Consider the following 24,670-nt stretch of genomic DNA (forward strand, 5'->3'; position numbering starts at 1 on the left):
ACTCTGTGTAAGGACCCTGATTGAAAGATAGAGAGGCGCCTGTGCAGAGTGCGTAAGTGAAAAAGGGTTCCGCTGCGCACCGGTCGGAGGAGGCGTGAGCAGCAATATACCCACCTCGACTGAAATCGGGGATCCCCCAGCAGCAGAAGACAAATTTACTACTCTAAATTGGGAGAAAATGCATAAATAAAATAGAAAAAAAATACCGAATGTACTGTCATACCACCCAGCTCTAAATAAATAATACAGAAATAGTGTCCTGGGTAGAATATTGGCTCTAGTGTGAGCTAATGTGAACATCAGCAGCACGTTGTGTTTTTCTGTTTTGCTCCCACAGTATCGTAAGATGATTCAGTGAAAGAGGTAGCAATGTTTTATTTGTGACAAATAAAAACTATGATGGCGTAAAAAACTATGTTGGACATTTTATTAATATGCAGCTTATTTTTTATTACAACTGTAGCCAATCTAATCATATTTTAAAACAGTGTCTTTTAAAGAAAATCTTTTAGCAGTGCTCATGCAGTGAGTGTCTGCAGTAGGTATCCTGCAGCACAGCATGCTGAGCTTCCCACATGTCTGTTGTCTACACAGGTGTAAACACTAATTTCTCATGACAGAGCAAAAACAATTCTCACAGAGAACACGACAGGATGGTGGGGAAAAAGATGAAGGGAAAGTAAAAAGGAGAGAGAAGAGGACAGAGAGAAAGACTTGAGACAATGAGCAAAACGTCCAGAATATTACTATAGGCTTTTGTATTCACCCATTGTGCCACAGCACCACCCATTGGCTGTGACATGTACTAAATAAATACATTTGGTTTGAGGCTAGTATCAACGGAGGCTAGTAGCAAAACGGCTGCTGTGCCAAATTCACAATTCAAGCTGTTATAAAACAAAACAAAATATAAAAAACAAGAACATATTTACGCATGTTTGTAAAAGAATATTAAGCTGGCAATATTACTGAGGCAATTTTTTATTGACCAGCTATCTGCAGTGACACATTTTCCGTTCCTCACCCAATCAGAGCAAGTAGCTATGATGGATGCATATATCTCTATATAGCTCTGAAACTGTGAGAAATCACCTGGTCATATAAGCGTAACCTCAGCAATTTGTGCTAAATGACCCAAATACTGTATCAAAGCGACGAAATTTCACAATATTTCACAATGACTACCTGACAGGGGCATAAAACCGAACAAAGATGTATCCATATCAATTATTTTTTGCTACATCAATCTTAAAAAAAAAAAATACCAGTATAAGTAAAGGACTCCCCGCCGCTCAGGTGGCACAGCGGTAAAGTACGCTAGAGCACCAGAGTTGGGGTTTGAATAGATCATATAGAATCTCAGCTCTGCTTTTCCGACTGGGCGGCAGCATGAACAACGATTGGCTGTTGTTCAGGGTTAGAGGGTAAAAAAGTCGGATCATAGGTCCTCATAACTGGTGTAACTGCGGCCCCTGCTGGCTGACTGATGGCGCCTGCACAGGGCTGAGGAATAATGCTGATGGGGGTGTGGCCCTCCATACACAGTGCCCGTCAAATCAAATCAAATCAAATCAAGGTTTATTTGTCACATACAGTGTATCACAAAAGTAAGTACACCCCTCACATTTCTGCAGATATTTAAGTATATCTTTTCATGGGACAACACTGACAAAATGACACTTTGACACAATGAAAAGTAGTCTGTGTGCAGCTTATATAACAGTGTAAATTTATTCTTCCCTCAAAATAACTCAATATACAGCCATTAATGTCTAAACCACCGGCAACAAAAGTGAGTACACCCCTAAGAGACTACACCCCTAAATGTCCAAATTGAGCACTGCTTGTCATTTTCCCTCCAAAATGTCATGTGATTTGTTAGTGTTACTAGGTCTCAGGTGTGCATAGGGAGCAGGTGTGTTCAATTTAGTAGTACAGCTCTCACACTCTCTCATACTGGTCACTGAAAGTTCCAATATGGCACCTCATGGCAAAGAACTCTCTGAGGATCTTAAAAGACGAATTGTTGCGCTACATGAAGATGGCCAAGGCTACAAGAAGATTGCCAACACCCTGAAACTGAGCTGCAGCACAGTGGCCAAGATCATCCAGCGTTTTAAAAGAGCAGGGTCCACTCAGAACAGACCTCGCGTTGGTCGTCCAAAGAAGCTGAGTGCACGTGCTCAGCGTCACATCCAACTGCTGTCTTTGAAAGATAGGCGCAGGAGTGCTGTCAGCATTGCTGCAGAGATTGAAAAGGTGGGGGGTCAGCCTGTCAGTGCTCAGACCATACGCCGCACACTACATCAAATTGGTCTGCATGGCTGTCACCCCAGAAGGAAGCCTCTTCTGAAGTCTCTACACAAGAAAGCCCGCAAACAGTTTGCTAAAGACATGTCAACAAAGGACATGGATTACTGGAACCATGTCCTATGGTCTGATGAGACCAAGATTAATTTGTTTGGTTCAGATGGTCTCAAGCATGTGTGGCGGCAATCAGGTGAGGAGTACAAAGATAAGTGTGTCATGCCTACAGTCAAGCATGGTGGTGGGAATGCCATGGTCTGGTGCTGCATGAGTGCAGCAGGTGTTGGGGAGTTACATTTCATTGAGGGACACATGAACTCCAATATGTACTGTGAAATACTGAAGCAGAGCATGATCCCCTCCCTCCGGAAACTGGGTCGCAGGGCAGTGTTCCAGCATGATAATGACCCCAAACACACCTCTAAGACGACCACTGCTTTATTGAAGAGGCTGAGGGTAAAGGTGATGGACTGGCCAAGCATGTCTCCAGACCTAAACCCAATAGAACATCTTTGGGGCATCCTCAAGCAGAAGGTGGAGGAGCGCAAAGTCTCGAATATCCGCCAGCTCCGTGATGTCGTCATGGAGGAGTGGAAAAGCATTCCAGTGGCAACCTGTGAAGCTCTGGTAAACTCCATGCCCAGGAGAGTTAAGGCAGTTCTGGGAAATAATGGTGGCCACACAAAATATTGACACTTCAGGAACTTTCACTAAGGGGTGTACTCACTTTTGTTGCCGGTGGTTTAGACATTAATGGCTGTATATTGAGTTATTTTGAGGGAAGAATAAATTTACACTGTTATATAAGCTGCACACAGACTACTTTTCATTGTGTCAAAGTGTCATTTTGTCAGTGTTGTCCCATGAAAAGATATACTTAAATATCTGCAGAAATGTGAGGGGTGTACTCACTTTTGTGATACACTGTACATGGTCATACACAGTACAACTGGCAGTGAAATGCTTTAGTGACTGCTCCGCCACAGTAATTACAAAATAGTTTAAAAAAATATATATATTATACAACAAAATATAAAAAGTTTTTAAAAGTAAGAGTTAAGACATTAGAAAAATTAACAATATAATTAAAAGAGCAATTTAAAGTAAAGTGAACATCAGAAGAATTACAATATAATTACAAAGGGCAGTTTAAAGTGAACAAGTGACAAGTAGTGCAGAAACTGTGCAACATGATGCTACATAATGCTATACAGATGTGATAAATAATAAATACACAGTACTAATCTATACATATACATACATATACACATAACAGTATACACGCATATACTTATATACACATACATATGTCCACATATATACACATACATACAGATATAAATTAGATTGTGCACATTGTGTAAATGGTCCTAAATGCTGTTTTCGTTGAGGACACGAATAGCTTGTGGGAAAAAGCTTCTTCTCATCCTCTCCGTTTTGGCTTTTAGAGCACGAAAACGCCTCCCAGACTGTAACAAAGAAAACAGTCCATTACTGGGATGACTGGGGTCCTTTACTATCCTCCTGGCCCTTGTCCAGCACCGTTTCCTGTATATGGACTGCAGGTCAGGAAGCTCGGTCCGGATTATGCGCTCAGCTGAACGCACCACCCTTTGTAGAGCCTGCTGATCCTGCTTGGTGCTGTTTCCGAACCAGGTTGTGATGTTTCCCGTTATGATGGATTCAATGGTGCAGGTGTAGAAGTTACGAAGCACCTTGGATGGTAGTTTGAAGTCCCTCAAGCGTCTGAGGTGATAAAGACGCTGACGGGCCTTCTTTGCCAGCGCAGTGGTGTGGCAGGACCATGACAGGTCCTCAGAGATGTGAACTCCAAGGTACTTGAAACTGTCCACTCTTTCCACTGCGGTGCCACTGATCATAACGGGGTGATAGTTCCTCTCCTGCTTTCTGCTGCAGTCCACTACCAGCTCCTTTGTCTTGCTGACGTTGAGGAGGAGATTGTTGTCCTGGCACCAGTCCTCCAGGTGTTTAATCTCCTCTAGGTAGGCCCTCTCATCGTTGTTAGAGATCAGGCCCACCACAACAGTGTCGTCAGCAAACTTGACAATGGTGGTAGAGCTGGAAGTGGCCACACAGTCATGTGTGTACAGCGAGTACAGCAGGGGGCTCAGGACACAGCCCTGGGGGGCACCAGTGCTAAGGGTGAGTGTGGGTGAGATGTGTTTACCTACCCGCACAGCTTGTGTTCTGTCCGTCAAAAAGTTAGAGATCCAGTGACACAAGGATGGATGAAGTCCCAGGTTCTCCAACTTGATGGTTAGTGTAGAGGGGATAATCGTGTTAAATGCTGAGCTGTAGTCAACAAACAGCATTTTAACATAATTACCCCTCCCAGCGTCCAGGTGTGTTAATGTGGTGTGAAGGAGGTAGGTGATGGCATCATCTGTGGAACGGTTGTGGCGGTATGCAAACTGTAAAGGGTCCATAGAGTCCGGAAGTGATGAAGTGATGAAGTCTCTGATGATCCTCTCGAAGCACTTCATCACGACTGATGTCAGGGCCACTGGGCGAAAGTCATTGAGGCAGGCTGGCTGGTTCTTCTTCGGGACTGGAACGATGACGGACTGTTTGAAGCACGCTGGTACGATGCACTGGGTCAGGGACAGGTTGAAGATCACCGTGAACACCGGTGCTAGCTGGTCCGCGCAGGCTTTGATGACTCGGCCGGCGATCCCGTCCGGTCCTGCTGCTCTCCTGGTGTTCACTCTCCTGAAAGCTCTCCGTACATCACTCTCCCTGATGATGAGGGGTCTCTGCGTCTCGACGAGCTCCGTCTGCATGCTGGTCACACCGGTAGCGCTGATAGCATCGTTAGCACTGATAGCATCGTTAGCGCTGTTAGCGTTGCCGGCTGCAGCCTCGAAGCGAGCGTAGAAAGTGTTCAGCTCGGTTGCCAGAGACGCGTCCGCACTCACCAGTCTGGAGGGTGGGCTTCTGTAGTCCGTGATGGTCCGTAGTCCCCGCCACAGGGTTCTAGAGTCACTCTGCTGGAACTGTGTCTCTATCTTCTCCCCGTAGCGCCGCTTCGCCTCCTTCACCGCTCGCCGTACTCCGTAAGACGCAGCTTTATATTCCTCCATGTTACCGCTGATGAGCCCCGCGTTGTAGGCAGCGGTGCGAGAGTTCAGAGCGTCGCGGACGGTTTTATCCACCCACGGCTTCTGGTTGGGAAAAGTTTTCACTACGGTTTTCTCCACCGTATCGTCCACCAGTTTCCCAACAAATCCCACAACCGCTTCCGTAAACACGCTGACGTCATCAGCGGAGCTCTCTCGGAACATACGGTCAGTGTATGAATTCGACTCGTGCAGGTGAAAAATGCACTATCTGTACTGACTGTATGTGCTGGAGGGGGTGTATGTCAGTTGAGAGGCATCCTCAGTCAGCGGTGAAGGGTCGAATCAGTATAGAGGACGCATTCAGGGTAATTGGACACGACTAGATTAGGGGAGATAAACTGGGGGAAAAAGTGGGGGAAAATAGAAAAGGACTCCCTTCCTTAAGCTCTTAAAATTTTATGTAAAAAGTGGAATGCAAACAAGTTTATACAAAGCAATATAGTACCAATACCAAGATTTATTAAAGTATGGGTGTGTTCAAAAACCTAGTGAGCTGCCTTGCTGTCTTACTGCCGACTTAGGCAGCTGCCTAAGTAGAGAGGATTCTAATAAGTCATTGACTTATAAGGCAGGTTATTCAAACGCGCTACTCAGACAGCGATTCCATCAGTTTTCGCTAACTAAGCTAACACAGTTAGCCTCATGCCATTCAAACCAATGAGATGGGCTGGCACAAAGCGCTAGCATGTCAACTAACATCTCCCTCCGTGTACCAAAAATGGTTAAATTCGCTCGACAAGCCCGAATTTGCAAATAAATGACACATGTACAAGTTTATACAAATTAAAAATCAGGTGGCGCAGCAGTAAAGCATACGCTGTTCACCAGAGCTGAGATCTCGAATACATCGTATCGAATCTTGGCTCTGCCTGCCGGCTGAGGCTGAGCGGCCACATGAACAACGATTGGCCTGTTATTCAGATAGGGGCGGGATTAAGCCGGATGGGGACTCTCTCTCAGACTAGTGCGATTACGACTTCTGCTGGCTGGTTGGTGGTGCCTTCACGGACATGGGAAAGAAGTGCAGTAGAGGGTGTGGCCATGTTTTTTATTTTTTGTGAGAAAAGTTGTGCTGCATTGAATGCTGGGATTGCCTTCACCGCTAAGGCAGCATCGGATGCTCACTCGTTCTCGAGTCAAAATAGCGTTGAAATTTTAAGATACCTTACTAGTGAGCATATTAAGGCATCTAGGATTTCGAACAGCCTCTATCTCGGGTGCGCGTGTAGGATGACGTAAAATGCTGTCTATGTACAGAGCTCCCTAGGTTTTCGAACACACCTTGTATTTAAGGCCCTACCTAATTCACAGCCGTCACGGACCATGTAATTAGCAGTTTCACCTGTAATATGAGATTTGCTGTAAAAGTCAAAAGATTTTTGTTTAGCGATTTCAAATTTTTCATTCATTTCGTAGCGTATGAAATATGAGGCGCAATATGCAATATTAGGCAGTCCTAGCAATCATACGGCATTTACGTTAGTGTAACAGACTTATCGCTGTGTAGTGTTCTGACTGAGGTCGCATCCTAAATTGCATACTTCCATACTGAATAGTACGTGAAAGCAGTACGTGAGAGCGGGTAGTGTGTCCGAATATGTAGTACGCAAAAAGTACCCGGATGCGAGACACCCGGATGCGAGACGCTTGGTAACACTAGAAATCGGTTAGACAAAATGTTCAAGATGTCAAAGTCCAAAGCAGCTAAAAACACAACTTGGGTAACTGAGTTTGAAAAACTTCCAACCGATTCTGTAGACACAGAAGATGGTGTGACAAAACACGGATGAGAATATCCGTCTTTTAGAGGCTATTAAGGTAGCTGTGCTGTTTATTGTAGCTTCTATTGATTCTATCATTTCCAAGCTTCCAATAGATTCTATTACGAGTGTTATTTAATGACTGCCGTGAAATGTGACACTGTGTAAAAATCTGTGTAATCTGTGATTTTTGAAAAACAAGGTCTGTGAAATTACCCACATTCTCCCGTGAATTTAGTAGGGCCCTAAATATCATGGATTAAAATATTGTAATAGGGTGGGTTACACGTCGTGAGTAAAGGTTAAGCCACCTGCAAGAATGAAAAAGGTCCAAGATTTTCTTTGAACTTTGGTCAAATAAAGTTTTAGAAGAATTAAAAAATAACATTATTGTCTTTATTGGAATTTACAAATAGTCCTAACTTTTTTGGAAATGGGGATTGTACCTTTTTATTCCACTGTATCCTCATATTTTTCTAATACTATATGTAGTTTTATCCACTATATGGACAAATGTTCAGGTGCTTCATTCAGTTCCAGTGCCACAGGTGTATAAAATCAATCACCTAGCCATGCACTCTGCCATTACAAACACTTGTGAGGAAATTGGTCCTTCTAAAGAGGGCACTGGACTGGAGTAGTAGAAACATGATCTTTGGCGTGAATAATCATACTTCTCCATCTGGCAGTCTGATAGACGAGTCCAGGAGAATGTTACCTGCCTGACTGCATTGTGCTAACTATAAAGTTTGGTAGATGAGGGCTAGTGCTATGGGATTGTTTTTAGGAATTGGACTAAGCCCCTTAGTTCCAGTGAAGGAAAATCTTAGTGCTTCATCATACCAAGACATTTTGGACAATTGTATGCTTCCAATTTTGTGAAAACAGTTAAGGGAAGGTCCCTTTCTGTTTCAGCATGACTGTGCCCCCGTGCACAAAGCAAGGTCCATAAAGGCATGAGTTTGGTGTGGAGGAACTTGACTGGCCTGTACAGAGCTCTCTTTGGGATGAAGTAGAAATGAGATGCCAGGCTCTCTCATTCAATATTAGTGTCTCATCCTGAAAAAAAAATATGAAATGTGTAGGTGTCCCAATACTTCTGTCCATATAGTGTACATATGTAGTTTGAAATATCACAATACAATACTTTTGATGGAAGTGTGGTAGAAAATTACTATTTTTTGTTAAAATAAACTAAATCAACTAAACATTTATTCACAGCTCTATTTTGAGTTTAAGTTAAAAACTTTTATATGAATAAAATATTTAGTGTGAATGTAAAGTTACAGATGCATTATGTACAGAATATAAAAAAGACAAGGCTAATCAAACAATGACAAAATATTAAAGTGTAAAAGAAGTCAATGTTATCCTTTAATTAAATAGATGTATTAGACTACAGAAGATATATCTAAGTTCATCATTTAGCTCTAGTATACAAAAGGTGTACTGTAGATCATCAAGGGTACTATGAGAAACAACACAGTGACAGCTATCAGGTCTTTTGCACAATAACAGCTGGTATGTTTTCTGTCAACTGAAAGAAGCCTTGGGGAGATGAATTGTGGTCATAACTGTACAACAAACATGCTTAATCTTTAAGAGAAATATGATCGTTTTCAGCTTTCAGATACTTCAGAAATGAAAGACATCACAGTGAAACAGTGGCTCAGGTAATGACCTGTAAATTGGTCCTTCATCTTCCTTCATAAAACTGATCCAAAATTGACAATGCAATATTTAAATAACAATATATACCTACTTTTAGAGAGTGAATATTAATCTATTCACATGATCCCCAAACCTGCTAATTAAAACTATCACTGTCTCAGAATCACTATCTGCAGATATTAGTGGGCATTGGAGTGGACATAATACAAAAGAGGACCAAAACAGAGAGAAGAAAGAAGAGTTAGGGGAGCACAGTAGTCGGAATAAGGCACACCACACTCCTCACGCTCAACCAGAAAAAGAAAGACGTTCACCCTACAAGGGACGTAAGCAGAGTTAACACCAGCACCAGCTACTCAGTTCACCAGCCAAAAGCAACCCAATCTCTCGAGAGAAAACAAAGACAAGGAAATTGATGAAACCAGCAGCAGCTAAAAAGGGTAAACCCAGACTGGGGTTAATCTCCCAGCTGCAGCAAATTAACACTTGATGAGGCACAGAGACTGCCATTTAAAGAAACTGGCACTGTCAGTCATTGATGCCCCATAACTTGAACCAGTCAGTAATGGCATGGCAGGTTGGCATAACACTGTAATCTGCGGCACTTGCAGATCTATGCGGCAGGTGGGCTCGTTACAATACATGTGTGTGTGTGCATGTGGTCAACATTGACAGAAAATCGTATTAAATTTTACTGTGGCTTTTATTAACTAAAGGAAAAATTAAAGCGTAGTAGTACAATGACAAAACAAAAACTAAAGCAAGGCTTACCCCATCCCAGTCATAAGGAGAAGAAGGTTGTAGATATGCGAAAAGATGAAGAGGAAAAGGATGGTGCTAAAGAACATGGTCATCCAGGAGCCATGATCTTCACGAAACATCTTCAGTCGTAGGTACCGTCCTAGTACACAAAGAATGACACACTGTGAGTACAAATGTGCACATATCAGTACACATGTGAACAGCTCATACTAAAATTAGGGATGTAACGATGCACCACAAGACAGTTAATAACCGATTCAAAAATTCCACAATTCAAATCAATTTAACATGTAAAATGAATCGATATTCACTTTAAACAGCAGAGGGCACTGGTGCTATACACCTCGTCTGGTTGACGTCACTGGCGCTATATGCCTGGTTGCCAGATTCAGGGTTTTTCAGCCAAATTGGGCTTAATTCAAAAATGTTTTGCATAGTTTGTACCTACCTCAGAAATAAAAGGGCATTCATTATTAAGATAAATAAAAGGTCACAAATACAGTATTTTATTGTCTTTTTTAAAGAGAAATAATAAAAGGAAACTTGTCATAATTTGTCTTCAATTTCAGTTTAAAAACTGAAATTTTGTTGCCCCCGTACCGATTTTTAAATTCTAATAAGATAAAATAAGATAAGAGAAGAGATAGTAAGGGATGCAATCACATTGTAAAAAAAACAAAAAAGGGCTGGTAAATGTACAGTGGTACCTCTAGATACGAGCTGCTCCACATACAAGCTTTTCGAGATCCGAGCCGAGGCTCGGACAAAATTTCTGCTCTAGATACGAGCCCAGATCCAAGATACGAGCCGGGTTGGAGCTTCGGGGACGCTACCGCTAGTTTGCGCGTCGGCGCAAGGGAGCCGTTTCAAAGGAATTTCCCAACTACTACTACTACTAGTACAGTACTCGCTCCCACAATCCTCGCTCCCACAATCCTCGCTCCCACAATCCTCTAGCATCCCCTCATCCCGTTCTTCTCATGGGTCCCAAGAAAGTAAGTGCAAGTGACAATGGCGAGAAGAAGAAGAGGATGATGTCGATTGAGTTAAAGCAAGAGATAATAGAAAAGCATGAGCAAGGCGTGCTTTTTATAATAATACTGATTATTACGTATTTTATACATTTTTCTTACTGTTTTTTATAAATTTTTCTTTTATTTATTTATTTATTTTGTTATGTTTTATATGTTTATACATGTGTTTTTCTTAATTAAAAACGTGTATTTTTTCATAATTTACGATATTTTGGGGACTTGTCAGAGGGCTGGAACGGATTAATTCTATTTCCTTTATTTTAAATGGGGAAAATTAGTTAGAGATACGAGCTGCTCTACTTACGAGCTCGGCTCTGGAACTAATTAAACTCGTATCTAGAGGTACCACTGTATAGGTTTTTAATTTGGCAATGGCAAGGATGCAGTTGTAAGTACAAAGACATTGCTGTTTAAGACCCTTTACTGCTGACTGAGGACGCCTCTCAACTGACATACGCCCCCTCCGGCACAGACAGTCAGTACAGACTGCATTTTTCACCTGCACGAGTCAAGTTCATACACTCGGGCACTGTGTATGGAGGGCCACACCCCCATCAGCATTATTCCTCAGCCCATGATCTGACTTTTTTTTACCCTATAACCCTGAACAACAGCCAATCATTTTTCATGCTGCTGTCCAGCCCAGTCGGAAAGGCAGAGCTGAGATTCGATACAATGTATTCAAAACCACAACTCTTTACCGCTGCACCACCTGAGTGGCCATGAATGACATATTTTTTATCAGTTTGTTTATTCATTCATGTATTCATTAATTTAATAACCATTACATCCTGATCAGGATCACTGTGGGTCTGGTGCCACTAGAAGACTGGGAGTAGTGCAGTACATTACAGAACATTACTTACTCACATTTAGGGGCCTGTAATTAGCTGTCATGTTTTTGTAAGGTGAAGGGAAAACAGGGTACCCAAGCAAACAAAAGGAGAATATGCAAAACCATGGGCACTTTTTAGAAGGTGGCAGAAAAGCATAGAAATGTAACAATTAAAGAAAGCATTATTTAACCATGTGGGAGCTTGTAAAAAAAACATTATTGGCACATTTTAAAAGAAAAGCTTGGGTACCTGGACATAACTATCACAACATTCGAGATATCAACACTGTTTTATCATGAATTCACATCATGTACAACACCTTTATTTAGCATTAATGATGGTTCACCCAGCTGTAAATGGGTTTTAGATAACATAAACTATTCAGTACTCTGTGGAACACCAGTTTAATCTGCTTGGCAATCAATGCTTTGGGTTTTCTAGTGACTTTATATGATGAGATTGTTTTGACACACACAACCTATACAGCTTTTTTTCTTTTCCATTCCCCTGGGAATCAAATTATTGCATAAAAAAATCTAATCATTGCAGGCTAACTCTTGCTTGGTCTCTGAGAATATGAGATTGATTTAGATAGCAATGAGTCTGCTCTGAATGTGTAATCATGTCCTTCTGTTTCTCCTCTGCCTTGATGTTTCAAGGAAATCGAGTTAAAGTATCATTGTGTGGGACTTTTCTCAAAGCTGAGTTTAAAGTTGAACTCTAAGTAATCACTAAATACTGGTGTGCATTTTTAAAATAATAAATTATTAAAATAATTACATAATTAATAGATTTGGTTTCTATTGACCAGTGTTATTGCTGGATTTATTTTGTATAAAACAGTACACAAGCACAACCATGTAAAACGTACTAAATTATGCATTTGTGACTGTAATTGTGCTTTAATGAACAGTGTTTCCTTTCTGCAAGTCTGTGTGTGTGTGTCTGTTCAAAACAGTATTTATGGTTTTGTCATTTTGACAGGTTTTGTACACCACTGGTTTTCTTGGTGTGTTTGTTTGCATGTAATTTCATTTGAGAAGAATCATGCATCAGTAACACTACGAACGACTACAGTTTATGAATTACTCCAGTAGTAACTGAGTTACAACTGCAAACTGAGTTAAATCCATTTTTTGGTCACTTTAAAAATGATTCTGAATTTCATGCAACTCACAAAAGGTTGGAGCTTTACAAGCTGCTGAAAAGCTGTGATATGCGTGTGTGTACACAAGCACATTGATCATTTCATTCTTCCGCTTATGACACAGTAAGCCAAGTGGTATTCAAACGCTGTGTAAGGACCCTAATTGGCAGATAGAGAGGCGCCTGTGCACGGGTCGGAGAAGGCGTGACCAGCAATATACCCACCTTGACTGAAAAAAAAAAACATTTTAAATAAAATATGTTTATGTGTAACTGATTAACTGATAATCAGCAAATACTACTGTTAGATTAATGCTATTTGTTCAAATTAAAGTAATTTAATTAAAAAAAACCAACGTCCAACTGTTCAGTCACCCAGCGCAACACCAGAACATCAGTACCTGTTAAGTGGGTCTGAATGTCTCTCAGTCAATAGACTGTTTAGTATATGCATATACAGTATATACAGGTATTCATGTGGTGCAGCAGTCTGTTATGCTAGCCTCCACTGCAGTCAGTGATCTGCACAGGGGCACAGTCATTCTAAATAAGTAAGGGGCCTTTCCCAAACAGTTGCTACAAATATTAAAATATAAAGTAGTTATTATATTTGATTTTCTACATCTGTTAATAATACATGTGACTAAACACTTGAACTCAGCAATTAGCAGCCGTGTCTACTTAGTTTTATCCATATGTTGCTGTCTCAACAAAAAAAAAGTACCTTTTTTAGAAAAAAGTCCCCCCACCATATGACGTATGAAGAGCTACACTGACTGAGCATATAGCGAGGGGTTAGCAGGAGATAGTGGTATCAGCCATCAAATTTAGAATAAGCGTATATATACAAAAAACACTGATACTGTGTAGTTGAAACATTATATACGAGGGTTCTTCAAAATGTTTCCGCACTTTTTTAAAACTCTATTCATTAAGAATTCAAAAACAAATTAAATCACTTTTCTACAGTCACCATCCGATGCATTTTTCCCAGTGTCAAACCAACTTTTTAATGCCATCAGCAAAATGTACCCACTGATGCACCACTGCTTTCACATCATCATCACATGAAAATCTTTTTCCCCTTAAAGCTTCTTTGAGCGGTCCAAAAAGGTGGAAATCAGATGGCGCTAAATCCGGACTATAAGCTCTCTCTCAGTCTCTCAGACACAACCAATTACTTCTCCTCCCGCCATCATTGTTTCCAAGCAAAATATAAAAGTGCGGAAACTTTTTCAAGATCCCTTGCATCCTTTTTTAAGATAGTACTGTAACTGAATAAAGACCAAAAAAGATTTGCAAATCTTAGAGTTCAAACCTAAAAAGACATACATACATACATTCTAAAGCTGAAGTGGTAGTATTATGCTTTGAAATTTTTCTGCCAGTCAAACTAATGAACTGCAGAAAGTTGACAAAATAATAATATAAAACAATAAATAAAGAAGACTCATTTAACCCATCAAACCATCAACAATAGCTATTAAAAGCAAATATTCGATTAAAATGAGCTATGTGACAAATAACTAAATATTAGATATATTAGGTGTATGTACAGTATATCTGCCAAGCAGATTTGGTCATAATTTTAGTATACCCACTTGGAAAGACATAAAAGTTTTTTAAACAAAAACAAGGGATAATGGAGAGCAGTGCGTATTCATGGGTCTATCCGAAAACCTAGTGATCTCTCTACATAGACAGCATTTTACATCATCCTACGTGCGCTTCCGAGAAAAAGAATGTCGGAATTCTTATATGCCTTAAAATGCTGCCTAGCAAGGTACCTTAAATTTGACCAGTATTTTGACTAAATAACGAAGGAGCATTCAATGCTTTCTTAGTGGTGAAGGCAATCCCAGCATTCTGTGCGTCACAACTTTTCTCACAAAAAAATGACAAATATGGTGGACGAATGTGGAGTTCTTTTCAAATGTTAAAAAAATTCTCATTGCATTTTTAATTTGTATTAACGTGTACAAGTGATTTATTTGTAAATTCAGGCTCGTCAGCGACAATTTAACCGTTATGGTACACAGAGGGAGATGTTGGTTGACATTCTAGGGCGTTGTGCCACCTCAGCCCATTGGTTTAAATGGCATGAGGCTAACTGTGTTAGCTTAGTAAGCAAAAACTGATGTAATCGCTGTCTAAGTAGGGCTTCCAAATAACCTGACTTATAAGTCGATGACTTATTAGAATCCTCTGAGGATTCTGAAGCAGTTTAGTTTGCAGTTGCTTTATGTTGTTTTTTGTTTCCTATTAAAAGCACTTCAAGGAAACTTACTTCCTGAGCATTTTTTATGTACTGTTTTAGCTCACTGAATAGTTAGAAATGTATGAATTATGAATTATTTAAATCCTAATTACATGTTCATGTCACGCACTTGCTACTACATAAACATAGGCTCGTAAGCAATAGTTTATTTATAGTGCTTTGACAGTCTCTCAGAATGCATATGATTATTGCTCTTCAGAATGTGCATTCATGTGGCAGAATGAGTAATGATGTAACAGATTTAAAACCTATAAATGACATGACTTTCAGGTAAAACTGAGTGCTTGTGTATATAAACACAATGTGTTCCCACTCGCCGACCAAACATTTATGTTCTTAGTGTGCTGTTAGTTTTATGAGCCTGTCGATCTGCTTTACGGCTGAGTTATGGCTTGTATTAGATTCTTTACCAGACACGGCACGCTTGCCTTCATTCAGGCATGATGAGTCCATTTACTTTCCCATTACATTAAGGTCCTGAGGCTCAAGAGGGCTGGTTTGGCATTGCTACCTCTAAATTTTCATGAACGCTCTCTAGAATCCTTTACAGGTTTGCCTACAGGGCAAATGCTTAGTCAAGGATGTGGTGAACGATGTTTTATGTTGTGAAGTATTTGGACTTGGCTTTTTTTTCCCACAAAATTATCACATAAAAGCTACTTCCGCAGTTTGTCCTCAACCTGTCCATGAAATTCTAAATCATCTCCATTGTGTGTAACCTGATCCCTAGGTGTCGGACCCCCTATCCTTTAGAGCTGCATTATTTCTCTACTTTTGTTCTTTCTTTGCACAAATAACTAATACAAGTATTTTATTACTGATATTAAAGTACTTATGGTTGTTAATCATGCAATAATGGTGGGCCTTTCCGTACAACAATGATTAATCTGCATAAGCCCGTCTTGTTTCAAGCTGTGCACACAGCAATCCGTCACTTATGAAATAATCTTGGCCTTTTGTCAACGGCTACCTGCTAGGATTTCCCTGTAAATAAATGATACAGCTGTAACATTTATACCAGCCAGAAAAGCTCAGCAGGACAGACCTGACCTATTTTCAAACTGGCATTATTTTGCCAGTGTCATCAATTTGCCAGAATGTTTACATACTTTAAAATTACAGCTTGCAATGTATGTTTAGCTAAATACAATTTAATAAACTGCAGATATCTTTATCACTATTAAGAGTTCTGAAATGCCTAATATTAATACTTAATAATGCCTTTATTGATTTATATTACTAGAAAATACCAAATCCTTTGAGCAAGGCTTTGAGTCTATGGAGATAAGTGTGGGGAAAGTAAGACTTGATATATGGTGTAATAACATAAACAGCTTAAGAAAATCTTGGTCTGACAGACTGTTATGAGCGCCTTTGGCTTTGTCAGTGAAAAAACTCAGAAAATAGATTTTTTTGTTGTGTATTTATTCTAGTCTTTCCTAGAATTTCTATGCTATGTGTGATGCTGAAAATGTTGCTTGACAACTCATGTTTTGTCTGAAATACAGTATTAAAGAACACATGTCTTAAATGTTTAAAAAATTGTGGAAACTTTAACAGTTAGGGTACTGTGTCAACAACACCGTAATTAGTCTATTTCATATATTTCAGTAGCCTGTATGCTAGCCCAGTACCTGGGATTTAAGGTTTGAATCCCCAGCGGTGCTATCGGCTATGATTGGCTATGTCTAAGGGGGGTTGCAGAGGTTTCCTGCGAAGGATTGCCGTCCTGTCCGGAATGTGTTACAGTGTTGTGCCAGGTGATTCCACCCCCACCCCGCCCTGACCTGAACAAGATAAGGGATGCAGGATATAGAGGATATAGTGTGCTAACTCCACTCATATACACTCTTCCTACAGGTTCTAGAACTTTTTACCTTATATGGTATATTGCCCATGTGTACTTACAGGTTTATTAATTTTCTGACTAATTCTATAACATGTATGATAAATGTCCTAGTGACACTAAATGTTTTAACATTAACTATATTGCCAAAAGTACAAACTTAATCCCAACATCTTCTTCATTTGAAACATTACACTTAGATCCTTACACCACTGAACCTCTTCACAATTTTGTTTTCTTCATTCTGTACAACATCCTTTTGGGTAATATTTGGTTTTGACTCAGTTGCATAATAGGACTGTTTTGCATGAATAAATTCACTTTTAGTCATTTCTTATCCCCAAAAATGTGCAAATGCAACCAAGACACATTTAAAACTAATCACTGAAATTACTGGCATGAGACATGTTAGCCAATTTTCTTATGTTTTAGCACTGCTTAATCCTGGTCATGGTTGCAGTAGGTCCAGCTTTTTTGGAATTACTGGGTGCAAGATAGTGCCTCTCCCCATATATACATACAGTGTATCACAAAAGTGAGTACACCCCTCACATTTCTGCAAATATTTCATTATATCTTTTCATGGGACAACACTATAGACATGAAACTTGGATATAACTTAGAGTAGTCAGTGTACAGCTTGTATAGCAGTGTAGATTTACTGTCTTCTGAAAATAACTCAACACACAGCCATTAATGTCTAAATAGCTGGCAACATAAGTGAGTACACCCCACAGTGAACATGTCCAAATTGTGCCCAAATGTGTCGTTGTCCCTCCCTGGTGTCATGTGTCAAGGTCCCAGGTGTAAATGGGGAACAGGGCTGTTAAATTTGGTGTTTTGGGTACAATTCTCTCATACTGGCCACTGGATATTCAACATGGCACCTCATGGCAAAGAACTCTCTAAGGATGTGAGAAATAGAATTGTTGCTCTCCACAAAGATGGCCTGGGCTATAAGAAGATTGCTAACACCCTGAAACTGAGCTACAGCATGGTGGCCAAGGTCATACAGCGGTTTTCCAGGACAGGTTCCACTCGGAACAGGCTTCGCCAGGGTCGACCAAAGAAGTTGAGTCCACGTGTTCGGCGTCATATCCAGAGGTTGGCTTTAAAAAATAGACACATGAGTGCTGCCAGCATTGCTGCAGAGGTTGAAGATGTGGGAGGTCAGCCTGTCAGTGCTCAGACCATACGCCGCACACTGCATCAACTCGGTCTGCATGGTCGTCATCCCAGAAGGAAGCTGACGCACAAGAAAGCCCGCAAACAGTTTGCTGAAGACAAGCAGTCCAAGAACATGGATTACTGGAATGCCCTGTGGTCTGACGAGACCAAGATAAACTTGTTTGGCTCAGATGGTGTCCAGCATGTGTGGCGGCGCCCTGGTAAGAAGTACCAAGACAACTGTATCTTGCCTACAGTCAAGCATGGTGGTGGTAGCATCATGGTCTTGGGCTGCATGAGTGTTGCTGGCACTGGGGAGCTGCAGTTCATTGAGGGAAACATGAATTCCAACATGTACTGTGACATTCTGAAACAGAGCATGATCCCCTCCCTTCGAAAACTGGGCCTCATGGCAGGATAACGACCCCAAACACAACCTCCAAGATGACAACTGCCTTGCTGAGGAAGCTGAAGGTAAAGGTGATGGACTAAACCCAATTGAGCACCTGTGGCGCATCCTCAAGTGGAAGGTGGAGGAGTTCAAGGTGTCTAACATCCACCAGCTCCGTGATGTCATCATGGAGGAGTGGAAGAGGATTCTAGTAGCGACCTGTGCAGCTCTGGTGAATTCCATGCCCAGGAGGGTTAAGGAAGTGCTGGATAATAATGGTGGTCACACAAAATATTGACACTTTGGGCACAATTTGGACATGTTCACTGTGGGGTGTACTCACTTATGTTGCCAGCCATTTAGACATTAATGGCTGTGTGTTGAGTTATTTTCAGAAGACAGTAAATCTACACTGCTATACAAGTTGTACACTGACTACTCTAAGTTATATCCAAGTTTTATTTCTATAGTGTTGTCCCATGAAAAGATATAATAAAATATTTGCAGAAATGTGAGGGGTGTACTCACTTTTGTGATACACTGTACATACATAAAGTCTAATACCGCAATAATAATGCCTACTAAGCAAGCAATTTTTAAAACAGTATTAAAAATATTAAAAAATCATAGTAACTCAATGTTACTAGTAATGTAAATTCTGAGGTGTTAAATAATAATGTATTGATGAAGGAATATAAGTGCCTGTCTGTATCTAGTAATTTGTTTGTAACGATGAATCCCTTTTAAGCAGAGAAAAGATGCAACAGATAAATGTTAGGATTTTAACACTTCCAGCAAAGCTGTTGTAAATGGGATTAACACAATGTGTGCACCAGGTAAGTCTCAGTAACATGCTGTGTAATAGCTGTATGAGTTGACGACACAAAGACATGTTATTACGGGTGAAGCTAACACAGTATTTACACGAGCTTTAAGCGTGGCAATTACCCAGCTAAAGTGCATGGCTTTGCTAAAAAGCATCTATTTGCAGACAGCACCCTCTGGTGGTTATAACCCGCAGGCTCTGTCATTGCCATAGAGCATCACACACCTTGTCAGTTACTTGTATGCACTTAATACGTCCTCCACTTATAATATACTGGTCTTAAAACCTCTGATTGTCTTAAGAAGGAGTAAAAAGTCACAACAGAGAGTGACAGATGTCTGTAGCCACAGTGATGTAAAGCTTGCTTGACTGCGGAGTGTCACTCATGTTCCACCGAGAACTATATGTTTTAATTATTCAGTCACAGAAGTGTAATTACATACTTGTACGCTTTTATTGATACATTACACTTCTCTGCCCTGTCTTGCACACAAACACAGGTGAAACACACTGCTAGGTGTTGATTGATGAGATGGGTGGGGCTGGTAGACAGAAAGAGAGCAGAGAGCAGCCGACTGTCAGCATGAACCCACTTCTCATCAATAATTCTGATAAGCATGGTAAGAACTCAACATTTTACACACACTTACACTTTTATCACACATCAAATACAAGCTTATAAAATGTTGTTCATAGAGGATTAAGCATAGCAATGATTACAATATATAGATAACTGTTTGACCTTGTAGTTCTACTTACATCCTGGTTAATGCTTTTTAAAAAATGTCTTTCTTTTTCATTCTTGTATTGTGTGTGATTCATTTTTGTCTGTAGTATAAAGATGCATTTCAATTACGGTGTTTTTTTAGTTGCCAGCAGGTACACAGACCTAGCCGTTTAATACAACAAATAATAGTGGTCCAAAAAGGACGAATCCAAAAACGCTTGCAGCTGTAATTGCTTTCAATTGGACTTCTACAAAGTATTAATTAAATGGTCTGAGGACATTTAAAATTATATATTGCAGGTCGTTATATTTAATACTTTTTTTGAAAAACTAAAAACATGTTTTCTGTGCATCATTATGGGTGATTAATGGATATAAAGTCGGTAAAATGAGAATTATATGGGTCATTCCTACAATTCGGTGCCTTTTGTGTCCCCAGTACTGATCATTGTATTTATTAAGTACATTTTAAACAATAGAATTTCTAAACATCTTACTGAAATAATGAACACTTTCAAATACTAAACACAATGTTTTCTACCCCCCCCAATAAAATGACTGTATACATACTGTTTTTATCTCTTAGATAGCAGAGGTTTCCCCATGTCCCCAGTGCTGTACATTCTGATTTAGTGATGGATATATGAGGTTTAATCATGAAAATATCTCAGTCTTTCAATATTGTTTAAAAGGTTTTAAGTCCCTCTAAAACTTGGATTTTTTTTCTTTATGAGTTTGATTTTATTGCTGATTATAAGGGTTTTTCACACGTCTCTCAAGTTGCTGTCCACCCTGTTATTTCTTACTACTGTCTCTTAAAATGAAGAGCTGTTTTACATACTGACATCATTTCCTGGAGCTCACATGATCTTTTCGGAGGGAAAACAACTGTGGAAGATGAGTGGCTTATTAAACTCCTCATTTTATTGTTGTTTTTTTCCCACATTTTATCCTAAAAGTCTTATTTGGTCAACCATAACATGTCCACCCTGTTATGGGATATATGGGGGAAAAGCAATAAGATTTGATCATTTTAAAAATAATCATACTAAAAAGCAGAGAATTCTTTGTCTGAATTCACTTGTATGCTAGCATGGTTTTGCTCACTCGCTAGCTAATGGCTAATTTGATGTCAGAATGTCCACCCTGTTATGGTCCACCCTGTTACGACCTAATACGTAACAGGTTGGACGTCACAGTGTATATAAGGTGCATGTGTAATTTAGCTTGACCGATATTACTGTAGTTTGGAAAAGTATAATATGTCCTTTTTATAATAAAACATGAAAAACAAATTAAAACAGTGTTTAATTTTCAAAAAGTTTTAAGGTCCAAAAGGCACCCAATCCCAGGAATGACCCATATCCATTCAATATGAAATCCACAACACAAGGTGTACAAAACGTCAGCGTCTGAATGTAATCTTTTTAAATTCACTGTACACAGAGACCTACAAATGTAGCTGTACCCTAAAATTCTGTTAGGTAGACAAACCAGAAAGGTTCACCTTTAATGTGACCTTTAGTCTGTCCAGTTAAATTATGAAAAAAACTGGAAGCATTTAGAAGGAAAAATAAAAATAAAACACTTAAATAATGTGGTTGCATAGGTGTGCACACCTTCTTATAACTGTGGATGTGGCTGTTTAGAATGAACCAATCACATTCAAACTCATGTTAAATAGTAGTCGGCTCTTTCTAGTAGGATTTTCCCGACGTTTAATTACATTTCCAGTTGGGACATTTCGTAAAATGCAGTAAAAACCTTTAATTTGTTAATTCACTTTAATCTTTACTTAACTGACAAAAGGTAAAAAGTTATTTGTTTTCGGTGCTTAACTCTATTGTAGTTGTAAATACATCGATAAGGCATAACATTATGACCACCTTTTGCTGCCAAAACAGCCCTGACCCGTCGAGGCATGGACTCCACTAGACCCCTGAAGCTATGCTGTGGTATCTGGCACCAAGATGTTAGCAGCAGATCCTTTAACTCTTGTAAATTTCGAGGTGGGGCCTCCATGGATCGGACTTGTTTGTCCAGCACATCCCACAGACGCTCGATTGGATTGAGATCTGGGGAATTTGGAGGCTAAGTTAACACCTTAAACTCGTTGTTGTGCTCCTCAAACCATTCCTGAAGCATTTTTGCTTTGTGGCAGGGCGCATTATCCTGCTGAAAGAGGCCACAGCCATCAGGGAATACCGTTTCCATGAAAGGGCGTACGTGGTCTGCAGCAATGCTTAGGTACGTGTCAAAGTAACATCCACATGGATGGCAGGACTCAAGGTTTCCCAGCAGAACATTGCCCAAAGCATCACACTGCCTCCGTTGAATTGCCTTCTTCCCATAGTGCATCCTGGTGCCATGTGTTCCCCAGGTAAGGGACGCAGACGCACCTGGCCATCCATGTCATGTAAAAGAAAACGTGATTCATCAGACCAGGCCACCTTCTTCCATTGCTCAGTGGTCAAGTTCCGATGCTCACATGCCCATTGTTGGCACTTTTGGCGGTGAACAGGGGTCAGCATGGGCACCCTGACTGGTCTGCAGCTATAGAGCCCCATACGCAACAAACTGTGATGCACTGTGTAGTCTGACACCTTTCTATCAGAACCAGCATTAACTTCTGTTGGATCTGACCACACGGGCCAGCCTTCGCTCCCGACGTGCATCAATGAGCCTTGGCCGTCCATGACCCTGTCGCCGGTTTACCACTGTTCCTTCCTTGGACCACTTTTGATAGATACTGACCCCTGTACCCCACAAGAGCTGCAGTTTTGGAGATGCTCTGACCCAGTCGTCTAGCCATCACAATTTGGCTCTTGTCAAACTCGCTCAAATCCTTACACTTGCCCATTTTTCCTGCTTCTAACACATCAACTTTGAGGATAAAATGTTCACTTGCTGCCTAATATATCCCACCCACTAACAGGTGCCGTGATGAAGAGATAATCAGTGTTATTCACTTCACCTGTCAGTGGTCGTAATGTTATGCCTGGTTGGGGTATAATGTAAAACTATTAATTATGTTTTAAGTTAACACTTAAATGTAATATCATTTCTTTTGTTTATCTTTATGCAGAGCACCATAAGAATCAATTTCTGGATTACCCCAATGAGACCACTCTATTCTGCAGTCAGTTTAAAGACGATCAGTGGTACTGCTCCATCCTGCTGGTCCTGTTTGTTTTCGGTCTGCCAGTGGGGGTGCTCGGAAATATCGTGGCCATTTTAAACTACACCTGTTGTCGACACTCATGGACCACAGGAACTGTGTTCCTGTTAAACCTGGCGCTGTGTGACATCACCTGGCTCCTTTTTCTGCCATTTACACTTTATTTCAGCCTGCATCAGCCACATTTACCTGATATCAACATGTTCTGCCAATTCAAGAAAGTCTTTTTTAATATCAATGTGTACGGCAGCATCCTTTTCTTAGCCCTGATAAGTTTTGATCGTTACACTGGAACAGTGCACCCGATCAGCTCGCTGCGCTGGTGGGATGGTAAAAAGGCCTGCCTTTGCTCCATTTTCACCTGGATCATCCTTGTTTTGGCTTCCATTCCGGATTTCTTTATGACTTTTGCTTTTACTCGCCCTGGCAACATCACAGTCTGTATGGACCACATCCACGGACCATTCAGTTATGTTGCGACGATCTCGGTTTTGCGGGCTTTGTTGGGGTTTTTGCTTCCACTCAGCATAATGGGTGCCATTTACGCCCGTATGGTGAAGGTGTTGAAGAGTATGCCAGGAAAGAAAAATATCAGAGGGAAGAGATTTGCTCCTCGCAGAACTGGAAAGCCTCTGATTCTCATCACTGCAGCTGTTCTTGTCTTCTTGGTGTCTTATGCTCCTTACCACATTATGATAGTAACTTTAGTGTTTATGAGATTTATTGGCAAAGTGACGGTTAAAAACGTGAACACACTCTACACAGCTTATGAGTTTCTAGAAGCCATGTGCAGTATAAGTAGCTGCCTGGACCCTTTGCTGTACATTTTGGCCAGTCAGCACTTTCAACAAAGATGGAGGAAGCTAAAGAGGAGCTTGTGCTGCAGAAACAACAGAAGGGTGGGGATCCAGAATCCAGCTTGAGTAAATAAAACAGCTCTTCCTTTTAAATCAGGGTAGCAGTAAAGAGTGCATCAAGCCATTATACAAGCACTTATTTACTTACTCAGGTACACCTATGGGCAATTTTGCCACAAAGTTAACAAAGTGAATCTTTCACAACGGACCCAAACCATGAACAACAGCCCCAAACCATTATTCCTTATTCTTTAACTCTACATGTGGCAATATGGTAGCAAATATAGCTTTTCTCTTGTTGCTGTTGTTGACGAGGGTAGCTTTGCTGACTGTCTAATGACCGAATGTAATAACTGAATGTTACATTTAATGGTTTAAACAAAAAAGTGGGTGGCACGGTGGCTAGATGGGTAGCACTGTCGCCTCACAGCAAGAAGGTACTGGGTCCGATCCCCAGGTGGTGGCGGTCCGGGTCCTTTCTGTGTGGAGTTTGTAACCGGTGCTCCGGTTTCCTCCCACAGTCCAAAGACATGCAAGTAAGGTGAATTGGAAACACTAAATTGTCCATGACTGTGTTGGATATAACCTTGTGTGAACTGATGAGTGTGGTGGAACTTTTCCTGTCTCAGATACAAGAGATTCTTTTTAGCTGGATTGAAGTTTAATGAAAGCACAATTGTGGATTCTTACATACAGAATAGAAGCATACCGCAGTAAGAAGAACTAAGTAAATTTACATAGGTC

The 24,670-nt window shown here is 40.5% G+C and overlaps 2 protein-coding genes across 2 annotated transcripts in view; one reads left to right on the top strand and one right to left on the bottom strand.

The window, feature by feature from the left end:
• tmem117 (transmembrane protein 117) overlaps positions 1-24,670 on the bottom strand; it is a 97,487-nt gene that overhangs the window by 51,185 nt on the left and 21,632 nt on the right. Inside the window, exon 3 of the mRNA XM_063002876.1 lies at positions 9,650-9,779. Coding sequence (XP_062858946.1) covers positions 9,650-9,779 — 130 coding nt within the window. The remainder of the gene's footprint in view (positions 1-9,649; positions 9,780-24,670) is intronic.
• LOC134318275 (P2Y purinoceptor 6-like) lies at positions 19,697-24,046 on the top strand. The gene is made up of 2 exons (XM_062999116.1): positions 19,697-19,784; positions 22,977-24,046. The coding sequence occupies exons 1-2, from the start codon at positions 19,697-19,699 to the stop codon at positions 23,990-23,992; spliced, it is 1,104 nt and encodes a 367-aa protein (XP_062855186.1). The 3' UTR covers positions 23,993-24,046.

This window comes from Trichomycterus rosablanca, chromosome 1 (assembly GCF_030014385.1).
Source record: "Trichomycterus rosablanca isolate fTriRos1 chromosome 1, fTriRos1.hap1, whole genome shotgun sequence".
Taxonomy (NCBI): domain Eukaryota; kingdom Metazoa; phylum Chordata; class Actinopteri; order Siluriformes; family Trichomycteridae; genus Trichomycterus; species Trichomycterus rosablanca.